General features: G+C 44.2%; 1 protein-coding gene across 1 annotated transcript in view; it reads right to left on the bottom strand.

Annotated features, from left to right (window-relative positions):
* The window catches only part of KIAA1549L (KIAA1549 like), a 160,822-nt gene that overhangs the window by 41,804 nt on the left and 105,569 nt on the right, over nucleotides 1-13,449 (bottom strand). Inside the window, exons 16-17 of the mRNA XM_052652178.1 lie at nucleotides 9,761-9,978; nucleotides 2,746-2,875 (exon numbers count right to left, since the gene is read on the bottom strand). Coding sequence (XP_052508138.1) covers nucleotides 2,746-2,875; nucleotides 9,761-9,978 — 348 coding nt within the window. The remainder of the gene's footprint in view (nucleotides 1-2,745; nucleotides 2,876-9,760; nucleotides 9,979-13,449) is intronic.

Genomic DNA, 13,449 nt, shown 5'->3' with positions numbered 1-13,449 from the left:
AAAGGGATGCCTTCCTCCTAGAAAATTACTACTTAAGTGAGCCCCAGTAACTGCCGGGAGTGTACACCACGGCTTAGCTGTTAGGGATGAGAATCATTGCTGTAAAACACAGGGGTTCCCAACGCCCTTGCAGCTAAGTCTTTTCTGCATGCTCCTATTCTTCCTGCTCAGTGCAAAAGGTTCTGCAACAATGCAGGTGGCCACCAGCCCCAGGGCTGAGGTTTGCCCGTGATAAGTGCGTTTGTTGGCTTGCTCATTTATTCCTTTATTTTTACATGCAGGCATTTCCTTTGGGACTCGAACGCAGGCAACCTTTGAAAAATTCACACTTAAATCAATCTTCCAGTGCTTTTGTTTCTCCCATGTTGAGTGGGTCCTTCTGGCATTCCCTCATCTGGCAGAAAAGATTTGAAAATGTTGGCCTGGCTTTAAGATGCCCAGGCCCAGTAGGACACATGACATGCCTCCAACTGAATGACCTGTTCACTGCTGAGCTACTGGGTTCTTTTGCCAGGAGTGCTTTGGCACTTTTGGAAAATCAAGATTCAGAAAATGAATCCGTGCATTATTAAAAACTATGACCCTTCTTTTTCTGCTTTATCTTCAGGTCCACCTTTTGCTTGTGTGAGTTCACCATACAAGAGTTCTTGTGAGACCTGACATCTTAGAGAGATCAGAATTATAGGGCATACGTTATGTAAAGACAGATATATAGTATGGTGGGGGCACATGGAAGCTGTATTAAGGGGTAGTTAAGAGGACAGGATCTGGAGATGGGTAAACATATTATGTAACTGCCCAGAGCCTCAGTTTCCCATCTGTACAATGGGCATAATGAGAATAACTACTTGTCTGGTGACAGCAAATACAATTACATTATATATGTAAAAAGACTAGAATAGGGCCTGGTCTAGTGTGGGCAGTCAGGAAATGATAGCAAATACCTCTCATGTAATGAAAATGTTCAGGAGGCAATAAAGGAAACCATTTCATTCTTAGCATCAACAGTCTAAATTCTTCAAATTGTTCCCCAGATGATCTTCATCTCTTAAGGAAACCTGTATTTGCATATGTTTTTGTGATCACATACACTTTTCAAAGAAACACATATTTTTAAAAAAATTTATTGAAATGAAGTGGGCTTCCCTTAAAGTAATCTGTAATTGGAATATTTATACATGACTGTGAGAAGTAAGCAACCTCCTTTTAAAAAAATCCTCTCTCTTCTACTGTTCTAATGCAACATTCCGAAAGTATCCAGTGAACACTCCAAGTCCTGGCACAGTGGCGAAAACACGTGCAGTGTTCTCTTTTCAAGACTAACAGTGTTCTGGCCTATTTCCTCAAACTGTGAGAACGTCTATGTCTAGAACCTCATCAATACAAGAACTCTATTTATACAAGTCTTGGAAAAAACTAAGAATGCCATCACATATCAGCAGAATATTCCTGAGCAGAAGAAAAAGTTTCCCAAACTACAAGCATCCAGGAAGACTACTCACTGTTGGTAGGGAGAGATTAAATGGAAATTTCAAATGCCCTACTTTTAACCACAGGCTGATTATCAAATTGATGCCCAAGCTTGGCATAAGAAATATTTGTATGAGGAGAAAATTTAACACTGAATACTTTAATCTGGAGGAGAAAAAAAAAAGAGATTTGCCCAAAGCATCTGGAATTTTACAAAATTAAAGCACCTAACTCTTAGCTATGAAAAAGAAATAAAAGATAAGGGTATCACCACCAACACAGATATCAAGTTTAAATGTCAGGAAGGTAATTAGAAATTCAAATTAGGTATAGTATCTGTTTTAATTGGACCAACTGAAAATCCCACTTTAAGCTTTGTGGCAAAGAATGACCAGTTCCGAGGGGGAAAAATCTTCTTACCTTCAAATTAGCACTGTATGTTTAAGAAAGCAAGTGTAATTTTCAAATTACAACCTCACAATTAAAACAAAAGTTTATCTGGATATATTTGAATCATAACTCTTGTTACAGAAAATTTTGTATTTGTAATTAGAGAAACATTTTACAAGAAAAGGAAAGAAACATTTTCATAAAATCTAAGAGTATATTCAAGACCATTTGAATCTTGGGACACAATAAAGCACTATTGAACATCTTAGCATAGCATCTTTCACGTGAACTCATAAGAGCAACTACACATCACAGGATGTAAGCAGTTTGATAGGAGGCACCTGGGGAATTTGATGGGATTAGAAACATTTTTGCAGCCTGGAGCACCCCTGCACATAAGCATGTGCTTCATCATGTGAATTCACCAAATCGCTCTGTGGGAAATCTCATTGTTTCCATGGCATATTGAGGAGTTACGAAATCAGAAACAAATCCAACTTCTCAACAGTGCTCTGGATTAAAAGACGCCTATGTTCAAATGAATTCTAACCCACGGCCATGGTTCCTACTGAGTTTCTAAGAACAAAGGGGAAAAAATTAAGGACATTTAGCATTGCTGTTGAGCTTAAGGTCAATAAAGTACTATTCATAAAATGGTTGAATTTAGACCTCGAGATTCTTTGTACAATAATTTGTTACTCTGATACATTCCAATTAGTCTTACTTTGCAAAAGAGGAAATAAGGAGTAATAAAATAGAAAACATTTTAGTGTATTTTTAAATTCTACTAATATTCAATAAACTGAAATATGACAGAATGCTCTATCCCCTTTGCATTCAGGAAAAAACAAAGCTTGCATTCACCTCTGCCCACCAGACACTTACATCGTATCCACTGTTACGTATCCCACGCCGGGGTCGCTCCCGAGTTACCAGAAGGTCCATCTCTGTTTCCCCTGGACTCGGGCTGTTCAGAGATTGCCGGCTCCGGTAGACAGAGTTCTTCATCTGTTGCCTGAAGAAAATTCAACAACTGTTATGATGCAGCAAATACCCTGACAGATGGAATTCTCCACTGATCCAAACTACAGGCAACCAATGAAGGCTTTGGATTTGCCTCGCGAATCTCAGAATTGATGGTATTTGTTCCCTGGCCATCAGGAACTATAGAAGGAGTGGAATAAAGATCCCCCGACCCCCCACCCAGATGCTGTAACCATTTGGCTGAATTGTAAGTGCCCTTTCGTATGGAAACTAGGTAACTCTAATCAATTGTATCACTGCAACCTCATCTAAAATTCTGCTGACTGCAAGGCCAGGGACTCTCCCTTGACCCTCTAGGACAGTGAACGCTGGAAGAACAAACTTGCTTTTGTTGGCTTTGTTGACTTAGCAGCCTCCTATTCCTTTTCACCTTTCTAATTTCACGTGCAGGATTCCACGATGTGTCAACAAACACTGTGGATAATAAGCTTCTTAAACACGACTGACGATAGATTTTCTTTTCTACCTTCATCACAATGGATTCCCTTCTGGGCTAAGGAGCCATAAACCGAAAGGCAATTTGGGGCCCATGCATCCATCCATTGCTGAGTGGCTAAAATGTACCAGGTAGGGTGGAAGAGAATAAGGATCCACAAAACAGACACAGCTCTGCTTTGCTGAGCTTACATTCTAAAGAGGCAGATAGACAGTGTGCCTGGTAATTCCCAAAGTAATAAGGGTGACAGATAGTGACTAGGATGTGGGGTGACTTTAGATCGGGTGGATGGTCCCGGAAGGCCTCTCTAGAGAGGTGACATTTCGGTAGACACCTGAACAGAGCCAGCCACATACCAACCTGAACACAGAGCATTTCAGGCCTGGGAAGTTCACTTCAATTAATTTCAAAGTTAGTTTACAGTTATGGTCTAGCCTCATCAGGACTGATCAGTTTCGGACATCTTTTTAAAATCACGCCTTCTTCTAAAAAGGGGTACCTCCTTCTAGAAAATTACTACTCAAGTGAGCCCCAGTAACTGCCAGGAGCGTGCAGCCCCTCATAGCTGTTAGGGTGGCAGAGTGGTTGAGAATTATGGCTGCAAAATACAGGGAGGGAGATGGGAGGGAGGTTCAAGAGAGAGGGGACATGTGTATACCTATGGCTAATTCATGCTGATATTTGGCAGAAAACAACAAAATTCTGTAAAGCAATTATCCTTCAATTAAAAAATAAATTAAAAAAAACACACACACAGGGATACCCAAACCCCTTGTAGCTAAGAGTCTTTTCCGCATGCCCTTCCTCCTCCTACTCAGTGGAAAAGTTCTGGAACAATCCAGGCTTCCATCAGTGCCAGTGCCATCACTTGTCCATGACGAGTGTGTTTGTTGGCTTGTTTATTTATTCCTTTATTTTTACATGCAGGCATTTTCTAGCGCCCTGACCAGGGACTGAGGGGTCACAGGTTCAGAGGCTCCACCGAGCTCACCCTAGGAAATGCATCCTTTTGTCATCACTGTTTTGTTTCTACTTGTCCTTAGAGGAATCTTTTTTAGGAGGGGAAAGAACCAGTAACAGTGAGGGCTGTGGCTGGGCTTTTCTTTTTTGCACAGGAGGCAACTCAGGAGTGATGACTTTTTTGCAAGGTTTTATTCTGCAAAATTTGCAGGGTTTATCCCACATGATTTTGCAGGGTTTATCCCATATGATCTTGCAGGGTTTATCCCACAAAAGTAGGAGAAAATCACTGGCTACTTCCCTCTCATCCAACAGTAAGTTTTTCTCTGTAAACTTTTTACATTTCAGAGCGTCTACCTTCAGAGAACTCCCCTATTTTGTGTCTTGGTTCTAAGATTCTATCCATTTGTGGGTTCAAGGTAAAGAGGTTGTGTTATTGTCAGTGACTATGGAAGAAACCTGGGAGGTAAAGATACCTTTTTCATGACCCCATACCCAGTTAGTCAGAGCATGACATTCACACACTGCTAGTCTAGAACAGACATCAGAACCCCAAGGGCAAGACCCTACCCTTGCAATTAATCTAGGGGATAAAACATACACTATTAGACTGACTCACCAAGAGGAGCTTACACCTGTTTAGAGAGCCTCTGTGGTCTTTGCTCATCTGGCACCAGGACAAGCCTCTTTAGCTAAGGGCACTATGATGGCCAGCTTTTCTCCAGGGATAGGCATGTGACACAGGCTGGACAATCATAGCATCACAACCCCATGGCCATAAGAACTGGTCAGAGGGGGCACACGAGTTGGTCAAGTGCAACTAAGTCTCAAGGCTTTTGCTACAGCAATCAGGAAAGAGGCATTCTCTTGGCATTGAGGTTTCTAAGAAGATAGGATATAAGCCTAGAGTTGCTGGGAGCCAGTTTGCCACTATGAGGTAAGAGTCTGCCTGAAAAGGAGCCAGCAAAAAGTGAAGAAACAAGATAAACACGGAAGTCATTGTATGACCTCTTGGATCTAGCCGTGCTTGAAGCCTTGGCCTGTTCAGTGGTAAAATTTCCCCTTTTTTGAGCCAGTTTGTGTTGGTTTTCCATTATTTGCAACCAAAAGAATCCTGACTAATACAGGAGCTTCCCACCTAATGTTATAAACTGTGCCCTATAGTTATCTGCAAATAGAAGTGTCCTCTAGGAAAGGAGCACAATCTTGTGAAACAGAATCTGTTCTGAGTGACTCATACTTTAAGGAAGACCCCAAAGAATTCTTTCTCTTGACCCAATTACAAATCATTCTTTGAAAAAGCAGACTCCGTAACTGTCCTGAGATTGCCAATTAACCCATTTAGAAAAGATTTACTAATAACGGTGGTAGAAGAGTAAATACTAGGATTAGCAATTGACATTTAAGTAGGTTATTTTGGAAGTACTAGAAATACAATAGTGAGATTGTATAAGCCCTTTCGAGAACCTTGAACGTGGGTGTGCGCTTAGACACTGGCATACCCTCCAGTCCTTTTCCATCAAACACACTGCTCCATTATATACAGCTTAAAGGCTGCTGTTTAACATGAATCTCAATTAATCAGACTACCAATGTGTGCCTGCAACTACTTTGAAATAAACTGAGCTTTTGGGTAGAGAAATTACTTATTTTAATCAAATAGAGTTCCATTAGGTATATCATTTCCTATTGGTATTTTCCTATATTCTTTCAAAGTTAACAAATTTTAAAACTTGCAAAATCGAGGTATAAGTTTTTTAACCTCTGAAAATATTGTTGGGAGGAGGATGATGCATTTCATTTGGATTTTTTAGGAGGTTGGGATCAACCACTATAGTTTAAGAAAGTAGTTCCTGAACACTGTATTCTGTGGAGGCCTAGGGTTCCATAAAGATGGGTTAGAAGGAGGAGGAGGAAGAGGAGGGGAAGGGGAAGAGAAGGGGGATGAGGTCCTGCTTCTACTAGAGCAACTCTGTCTTTACAGGTTATTGCCTTAGCTTGGGTTCCTCCAAAAGTAAGCTCTGTGGTGATCTGAGTAGAAGTGGTTTATTTGGGAGAGGGTTCCAGGAAGCACAAGTTGAGAAGTGGGAAAATGAGAGAGGGAAGGGAAGGGGCCAATAAAGAATACGGTCTAGAACAGGTCAATGTCTTGGGCATCTGGGGCTCAAACTTACTGCAGAAGTGTGGGAGATCATTATTTTTAAATGTAGGTTTCATTGTTATTCAGGTATGGTAAACCCAGCAGATCGGGGGATGACTGCCATTGAAGAGAAGACTTGTATACTCACAGATCCCAAGAGGAAGGGGCATACTGCACTATAGAGGGCCACACGGGAAGCACCAGGGTCAGTCACAAGGCAGGGGGAGTGCAAGGAGAATGTGGGCAGGAGCTTTTATTGTAGCTTTCATGGGAAAGAACTGGAAAGGGGTGATTTGCACAGGAGATTAGGGGCCAGAGTGCAGAGTCCCTGTGTGCACGAGGCAGCTGGGGTCTGAGTTCTCGTTTGTTTGGTTTGTGTGTGACAGGTGCATTTACACATGAGAATTACTGTCCCTAGGAACTGCCGACCCAGCCCAGGGAGGGGCAGTTTCTCCAGGGGCCAGACCCCAGATGTCAAATCATCAAACACAGAAAGCAGAAAATGTGGTTATTACAACAGTGTAGAGTTCTCTTGCCAGGGGTGTTTATCTCTCCGTCCCCAACTGTCACGGACTGCAGCTGCTCCAGAGCACGTTAACTACCCGACACTTCTGCTGGGGGAGCTCATATCAGTCACCGATGTTCGCGGTAAGAAGGATGCTGCTGGCCTACAGGGGGCTGAGGGGACATACAGGGGGCCTCTGATAGCACCTGCCTCAGTTATATTATGTACTTTGTATCTCTGAAGACTTGAAGAGTTTATAACATAAAAATGGGGGTGTGCTCTGACTTAAAAAAAGCTGTGAAAACTCTTTGAAAGGGGATCAGGATGAGTCAACATTTGGAATCTAAATTTTGATTTGATTTATTTAGCTCTCAGGGTAAGATTCTGGTTATTGACGCTATCTCTGGCCTAGAGAATGGGTTCCTTATTCGTGTCTTACAGGGGCTGGTCACTGAGAGCAGACCCTCTAGAGAGCTGAACTGTGAATGGTAACTAACAGGTATGTCTCACCTGTGATAACAGGTGACATACAACGGGCAGCAGTGGACAGTGCCTGGAGTCAACAGCAGAGTGTGACAAGAAGAGTGCTTGAGGGACTTCCCTGGTGGTCCAGAGGCTATGACTCTGTGCTCCCAATGCAGGGGGCCTGGGTTCAATCCCTGGTCAGGGAACTAGATCCCACATGTGCAACTAAGCATTTGCAGGTGGCAACTAAAGATCCCTCATGCAGCAACTAAGACCCAGTGTAACCAAATAAATATGTTTAAAAAGAAGAATAGTGTCCAAGAGCTTACTAAGTCTCTTTCTTGACATTAATCTTTCTCTTCTCATCCCCATCTCTTGCTGATCTCATCTCCCTTTCTATCGCCACCCCACCTGATTTGTGGTTATCTCTAATTTTCCCTTAACTGATCACATTTTTTAAATTAAATCCTTTCTTCAACAGACATTTACTAAGAATTGCCTGTATACTCCCAGCATCAGCAGGCTAGCAAAAGGCCTTAGGAAACTGGCCTGGCCTTTTGTTAGGCAGTGGAGATGCACCTCTCCAGAAAAATGTTTTGTTCATTCTCCTTATAAAATGTCTTCACTGAAAATTGTATTTAACTCTCAAATAATTTCCAAGCTAAGTTTCACATACTTGTACATGATTTTTGATTCAGTTTCCAAATATCAGCAGGAAACCCAAGAAAAAATAAATCCCCACTCCAGTCTATAAAAGACCCCTGAAGTAAAAAGTCCCAAAGTGTGAAGTAAAAGGCAAAGACGCCCCCAGCCTCCCAATAAAATCCACAGATGTCCCTCCCTTTTTTCTACAGTTATCAACATGGGGTACGTGCACTGTGATCCCATCACAGTGTGATTTTACACCAACAGCTTGTCGTCCCCACCAAGACTAATAAGAAGCCTGGAAAATGAAGCACTGGCTTAGAATTCCCTCTTTTCATTTTAAAAATAAGTCATGCAGGTTCCATTCATAAAATTTAGTCCCCACTCCCAGCTTGACTATGTGGCTTCCATCTAAGCCCATCACATAGTCATTTTGGCTTTTAATAAATACCTACTCAGTCCAGGAACCATCCTGTCCTCCCCAGAGACCTCTCTAGAGGCTGTGTCTGTGAAGGCTATGGTTTGGGTTGGAGCACTGGCAGCTCTGAGTCAAGGGGCAGCTGCCAAGGAGAACGTGTATTTGGAAGAGTTGGTCTCAAGTCATGAAAATGCTTTTGGCGGAAGTGCCTCAGAGGGGAAGGCAAAGAAGAGAAGTGGGTGTATTGCGCTTTGCTGACATTTACCCCTTTACCCTCAGAGGGTAAAGAAACTGCCTGCAATGTAGGAGATCGGGGTTGAATCTCTGGATTGGAAGATCCCCCTGGAAAAGGGAATGGCAACCCACTCCAGTGTTCTTGCCTGGAGAATTCCATGGACAGAGGAGTTTGGCAGGCTACAGTCCACAGAATCAGACCTGACTGAGTGGCTAACACACACACACTCCTTTTCCTAGTAGGTGAAGCCACTCCCTGCTGAGTTAGGAGCAAAGTTTAACCACCAGGTTGAAGGTTGTCAATTTCAACTACCAGGCCTATCCCTTCCTTGCTAGGGCAGGCCTGCCTTTTAGGCTGAGTATCTCACATTTCAAACATCCATCACACTTGTGAGCAAGAAACTCTTGGGTTCGTCTTTCTCTCCCATTAGGCCTTAAGTTCCATAAAAGCAGACACTGGGCTGTTCGGCCCACATTAAAATATTGAATGAATGAACCCATGACCATGACAGTATTCAGCATCATGCCTGGTGCCCAATACAGAGCAGGAGACAATAAATGTCAAATGGACAAGTCTATGAATTAAAGACAGGAACCCAGCATGGAGACTGGAGTAGCTGTGCAGTAAGTATTGATTGAAGCTGAATAAAAAGGTGAGGCATGGATTCTGTTTTTCTTATGCAAGAGACACTAAAATCACTGATGAATACACTGTTCCTTGATCTGGAAGTTGCATAACCAGGTGGGTGATAATTACATGCGAACCGAGCTCTGAAACAGCTACAGGTTTGAAAACATCATTAAAAGCTAAGGGACAATTACGGTTGTTTGCATAAGTGTTGTTTTTCAGTGGTTTTAATTTTATTCTCTTCCAGACTCTTTGTGGAACTCCTGCTTTTAGAGACCAGTGCGGCCCAGACCAGCAGCCTGCAAAGATGAGAGTCCTCAGGTGACAAATAGAACCAGAGACCTGGATGGTACTGCCCAAGGTACCCCTTGCCCTCATCCCACCAATGATACAGCGACCCCCGGAGAATCCCTTAAGAACTGCACCTGTTTTTAGCCTCGGTGAATGGGGCACACAGTTCTGGGTCTGGATCCAAGACGTGCTCAATTTCCTTTGGTGCTTTTTCATACATCTTTTTCCTTTCTGTCTGAGCCTTGCTAGCCTCCACCGGGGGGAAGTCGTAGTAACCCTTCCTCTTGGCTTTGAGGCGCAGCTTGTTCCGATAGTGCTCGATGTCTGACTTCTGCTTCAGGGCTTTGTTCACCTGGGGAGAGAAACAGTCTCATCATGCATGGTGCCCAATACACAGCAGGTGACAATGACTGTCACGTGAAGAAACAAGTCTATGGCCGTTTAGCTGATGCCCAGCTGGGTAAGACCACCAGCTCTGGAAGGGCTAGAGTTGGGATGAACGGGTTGGGAAAGAGGAGTAAACGTCCTGCTTGCAAGGTCTCCCCGCTCTATCAACCTGCCCTTGAAAGCTTATTTTTGTCAGTCTATAGCTTCGTTGTTGTTGTTTAGTTGTCCAATCACGTCTGCTCTTTTGCAACCCCATAGACTGTAGCCCACCAGGCTCCTCTGTCCATGGGAGCTTCTGGGAAAGATTACTGGAGTGGGTTACCATTTCTTCCTCCAGGGGATCTTCCAACCCAGGGATCGAACCCACGTCTCCCCATCTCCTGCACTGCAGGCGCATTCTTTCCTGCTAGGTAATTTTGAAGCCTTGCATGGCCATTATTGCCAACTGGTTCCTGCTCACCTGTCAAAGATACAAACGGATGACTGCCCTAAGTAAATTGACAAATGATATGAAGATGTTACGTCCACAAACAGAGCTGAATGAAACCTGCCTGATACTAACTGAACAATATGGAGAACCGTTGGAGCTGTTTGCAGTCAGACTTGACTACATCTGTATAATCATGTATAAAGCAGAGAGCATTTTCATAGCTAAGATTTCAAGGAACAATCATGGAAAGGCTGGTAAATGTGGGGATGACATCCACCTGGCAATTGAGGAAACAAAGAGTCAAAAAGGCTAAGTTAGTAAAGCGAAGAGTTGGGACCCCTAGTGAACTAAGAGCTCCCCTTACAGATTCTGTGCTGTGCCATCACTGTGGTGACTTACATGCGTGATGTCTTCTTAACCTTCATGACAACCCATAATCAGAGGTGGGGTCAGGGTTTGACCTCGGACAGTCTGTCAGAGTTCAGAGTCTGCACGTTTAGCTGTTAAATACCCTGCCCCTCAGGATGAGAAGACAAAGAAGTACAGAGGGCCCAAGGTCTAAGCCCCTGGACTGTAGATTCTGCCCAGGGTGTGGCTGGGGGCTGGGGTTGGTGTGGGCTTGCCAGAATTGGGGCTTTCCATTTGGAAGATGCTCAAGGCAATAGTCAATCGGCAGAGCATTGAAGCTGCATGCAGAGCTGGCAAAAATCCAGAGGCCCAGACCTGCTGAATCAGAATCTTCAAGAGTGAGGCTTGGGCATCTGTAGTTTGCACAAGTCCCAGAGCTGACTCTGGTCCCGTACCTGGGTAGGAAACCTCTGGCACTGATCAGTGGTTTTCAGATTATATTCCGTGGGTTTGTGGAAGATCAGTAGAAAATCCTAGAGTTAGGAGTCTTGCCCTCCAAAAGCCAAGACACAGCCATTTTCATATTGCTTTAGCAAGTTTAGGGACCTGGGCTAAGAACTGTTGCCCAAGGGCTCCAGGAGGGTCCTCAGGAGTCAGGGAAGTGCAGGGGCAGCAAGAAGACGGGGCTGAGCTGCTGGTCCTCATTCCCAATCAACAGAGCAGCCGCCCACGCTCCTGTTTGCTGTCTGTGTTGGACTCCTACAAAACAGTGTGTTTGAAGAAAGGATTAGGGGCTGAGAGAAGACTTAAGGTCCAGCGGTCTCAGAAACTTGAGGTCAGATCCCCAGGTTAGGCTCCGCTGAGCTTCTGAAGACATGTGAGAAGTACAGAGGTGGTGAGGCCAGGGAGGACAGGAGGAACTGCCTGGAGGCCCGGGGGACATAGCAGAGGAGATTCCTTACTGCTGCAGCCAATGCCAAGGGAGGAAGGTGGGGTACAGCTGCCTCACCTCCTTCTGTGTCCCTCCTGGACCTGAAAGTCCCCCCGGTAGCAGGGTCCAAAGCCTGGAATTCTGGGCTTCCAGCCATCAGACCCATGAATCCCTGACTCACTGTCCACATTGCTGATGATACTTTAGATTAAGCTCTTTTTCTTCTTAAGTCTCTTCTATTTGGATAATGAACTTAAAATCTGCTAGGACATCAGGACTCCAAAAACTAAGGCTGGCAGTACTACCTTCTGCAGAGGGAACTGCTTGCTCCCCTCTGTCCTCCGGGTCCCCCGGCTGCTATAGGGAAGCATGGGAGCAGGGTCCCCTCTTGAGCCAAACTTAAGCAAGTTTGCCAGCAACACAGGGGTAGAATTTCCTTTTAAAGTCAATCTCTTTCTCTCACTCATTCCCAACTCTTCATGAAACATTTACCAGAGGTCACTGGGTTTATATGCAAACACCCTTGGGAGGATAATTCTGTTGCTTTCAGTCATTTACATTTTAATGATGGTGCGGCATAAAGCTGGGGCTAAGGGGATAGGTTCTGGAACCAGATCAACTGCCTGGGTTTAAATCTCAGCTCTGTCTTTCCCTAGCTGGGTGACTCTGAGCACATTACTTAACTTCTCTGTGCCTCAGATTCTTTTGATGTAAGAGGGAGATAATACTACTGCCCTCGTAGAGCTGTTGTGAGGACTGCAGGAGTTCACACGCACCGCATGCTTGCAATATGGCCAGGCACTGAGACCAACTCTAAAACAGGCTATCTATCTTACATATGGGAATGAATATGTTTCCACACTACTCTCGCCATTCATCTTGAAGATTTTTATGAAGAACAGAATGTAAAAATAATTTCATTATATCTTTTGTATATTGAAAAAAATCTTATTACCATTAATGTGGGTTATGCAGGGTTCATTTTCATCAAAGACGAAGGGAATGGGAGTCTGACAGAGACAAGGGGAGGGGAAATGAGTGGCTTTGGGAGCACAGAGCACTAAAGTGAGTAGGCTTGGGTGGAGTGGGGCAGTCGAGGGGGCTTTGGGCTGAACAGCCTGGGGGCGGCACTTTGGGGGCCGGGGGTTCAGGGGAGGGGTGGGACAAAGAAAGGAAGGCGGACAGGCCACGTCTACACTGCTGTCTTAGAATGTCCCTGTTCCTTCATGCCCATGGGAGTTACTCTGGTTGTTTTTTCTGGCTCTTGTTTCAAGAAGGAGAGAGGAAGGGGCAATCCAGCTGCAAGAAGCAGCTGTGACAATACAAACCAATACCCGGGGGCTTTAAGGGTTAGATACAGCAATAGCTGTATATAGTCAACAAGTAGTGGTGAGAGTGTGGTGCTTTATGAAAACCCATCCATGCAGCTAGCTCAGAAGCCAGGAGCCTGAGCACCTATATATATCCCATCCTCTAGGATAAACTCTCAAACGCCCAGGACATGGTTCAGTGTGCAGAGATTCCAGTCCTGACACTTTGCACTGCTAGGTGGTTCTAGCAATGCGTTCATCCAGGGGTAAGATACGTGTCAACTGATGTACAAAGCCAGCGGTTCGCCAACATGAGGCCACATGTTATGTAGATGCTTTACTTTTACAAGGTTTGAAGAAACAAACTGAGGGATATATTTTTTTCTAACTCTTGCAAAGATCTCCCCAACCTGGGTC

The sequence above is a fragment of the Budorcas taxicolor genome, chromosome 15 (assembly GCF_023091745.1).
Source record: "Budorcas taxicolor isolate Tak-1 chromosome 15, Takin1.1, whole genome shotgun sequence".
Classification (NCBI taxonomy): Eukaryota; Metazoa; Chordata; class Mammalia; order Artiodactyla; family Bovidae; genus Budorcas; species Budorcas taxicolor.
The sequence above is the reverse complement of the archived record's forward strand: the minus strand, read 5'-3'. Positions and strand labels throughout refer to the sequence as shown.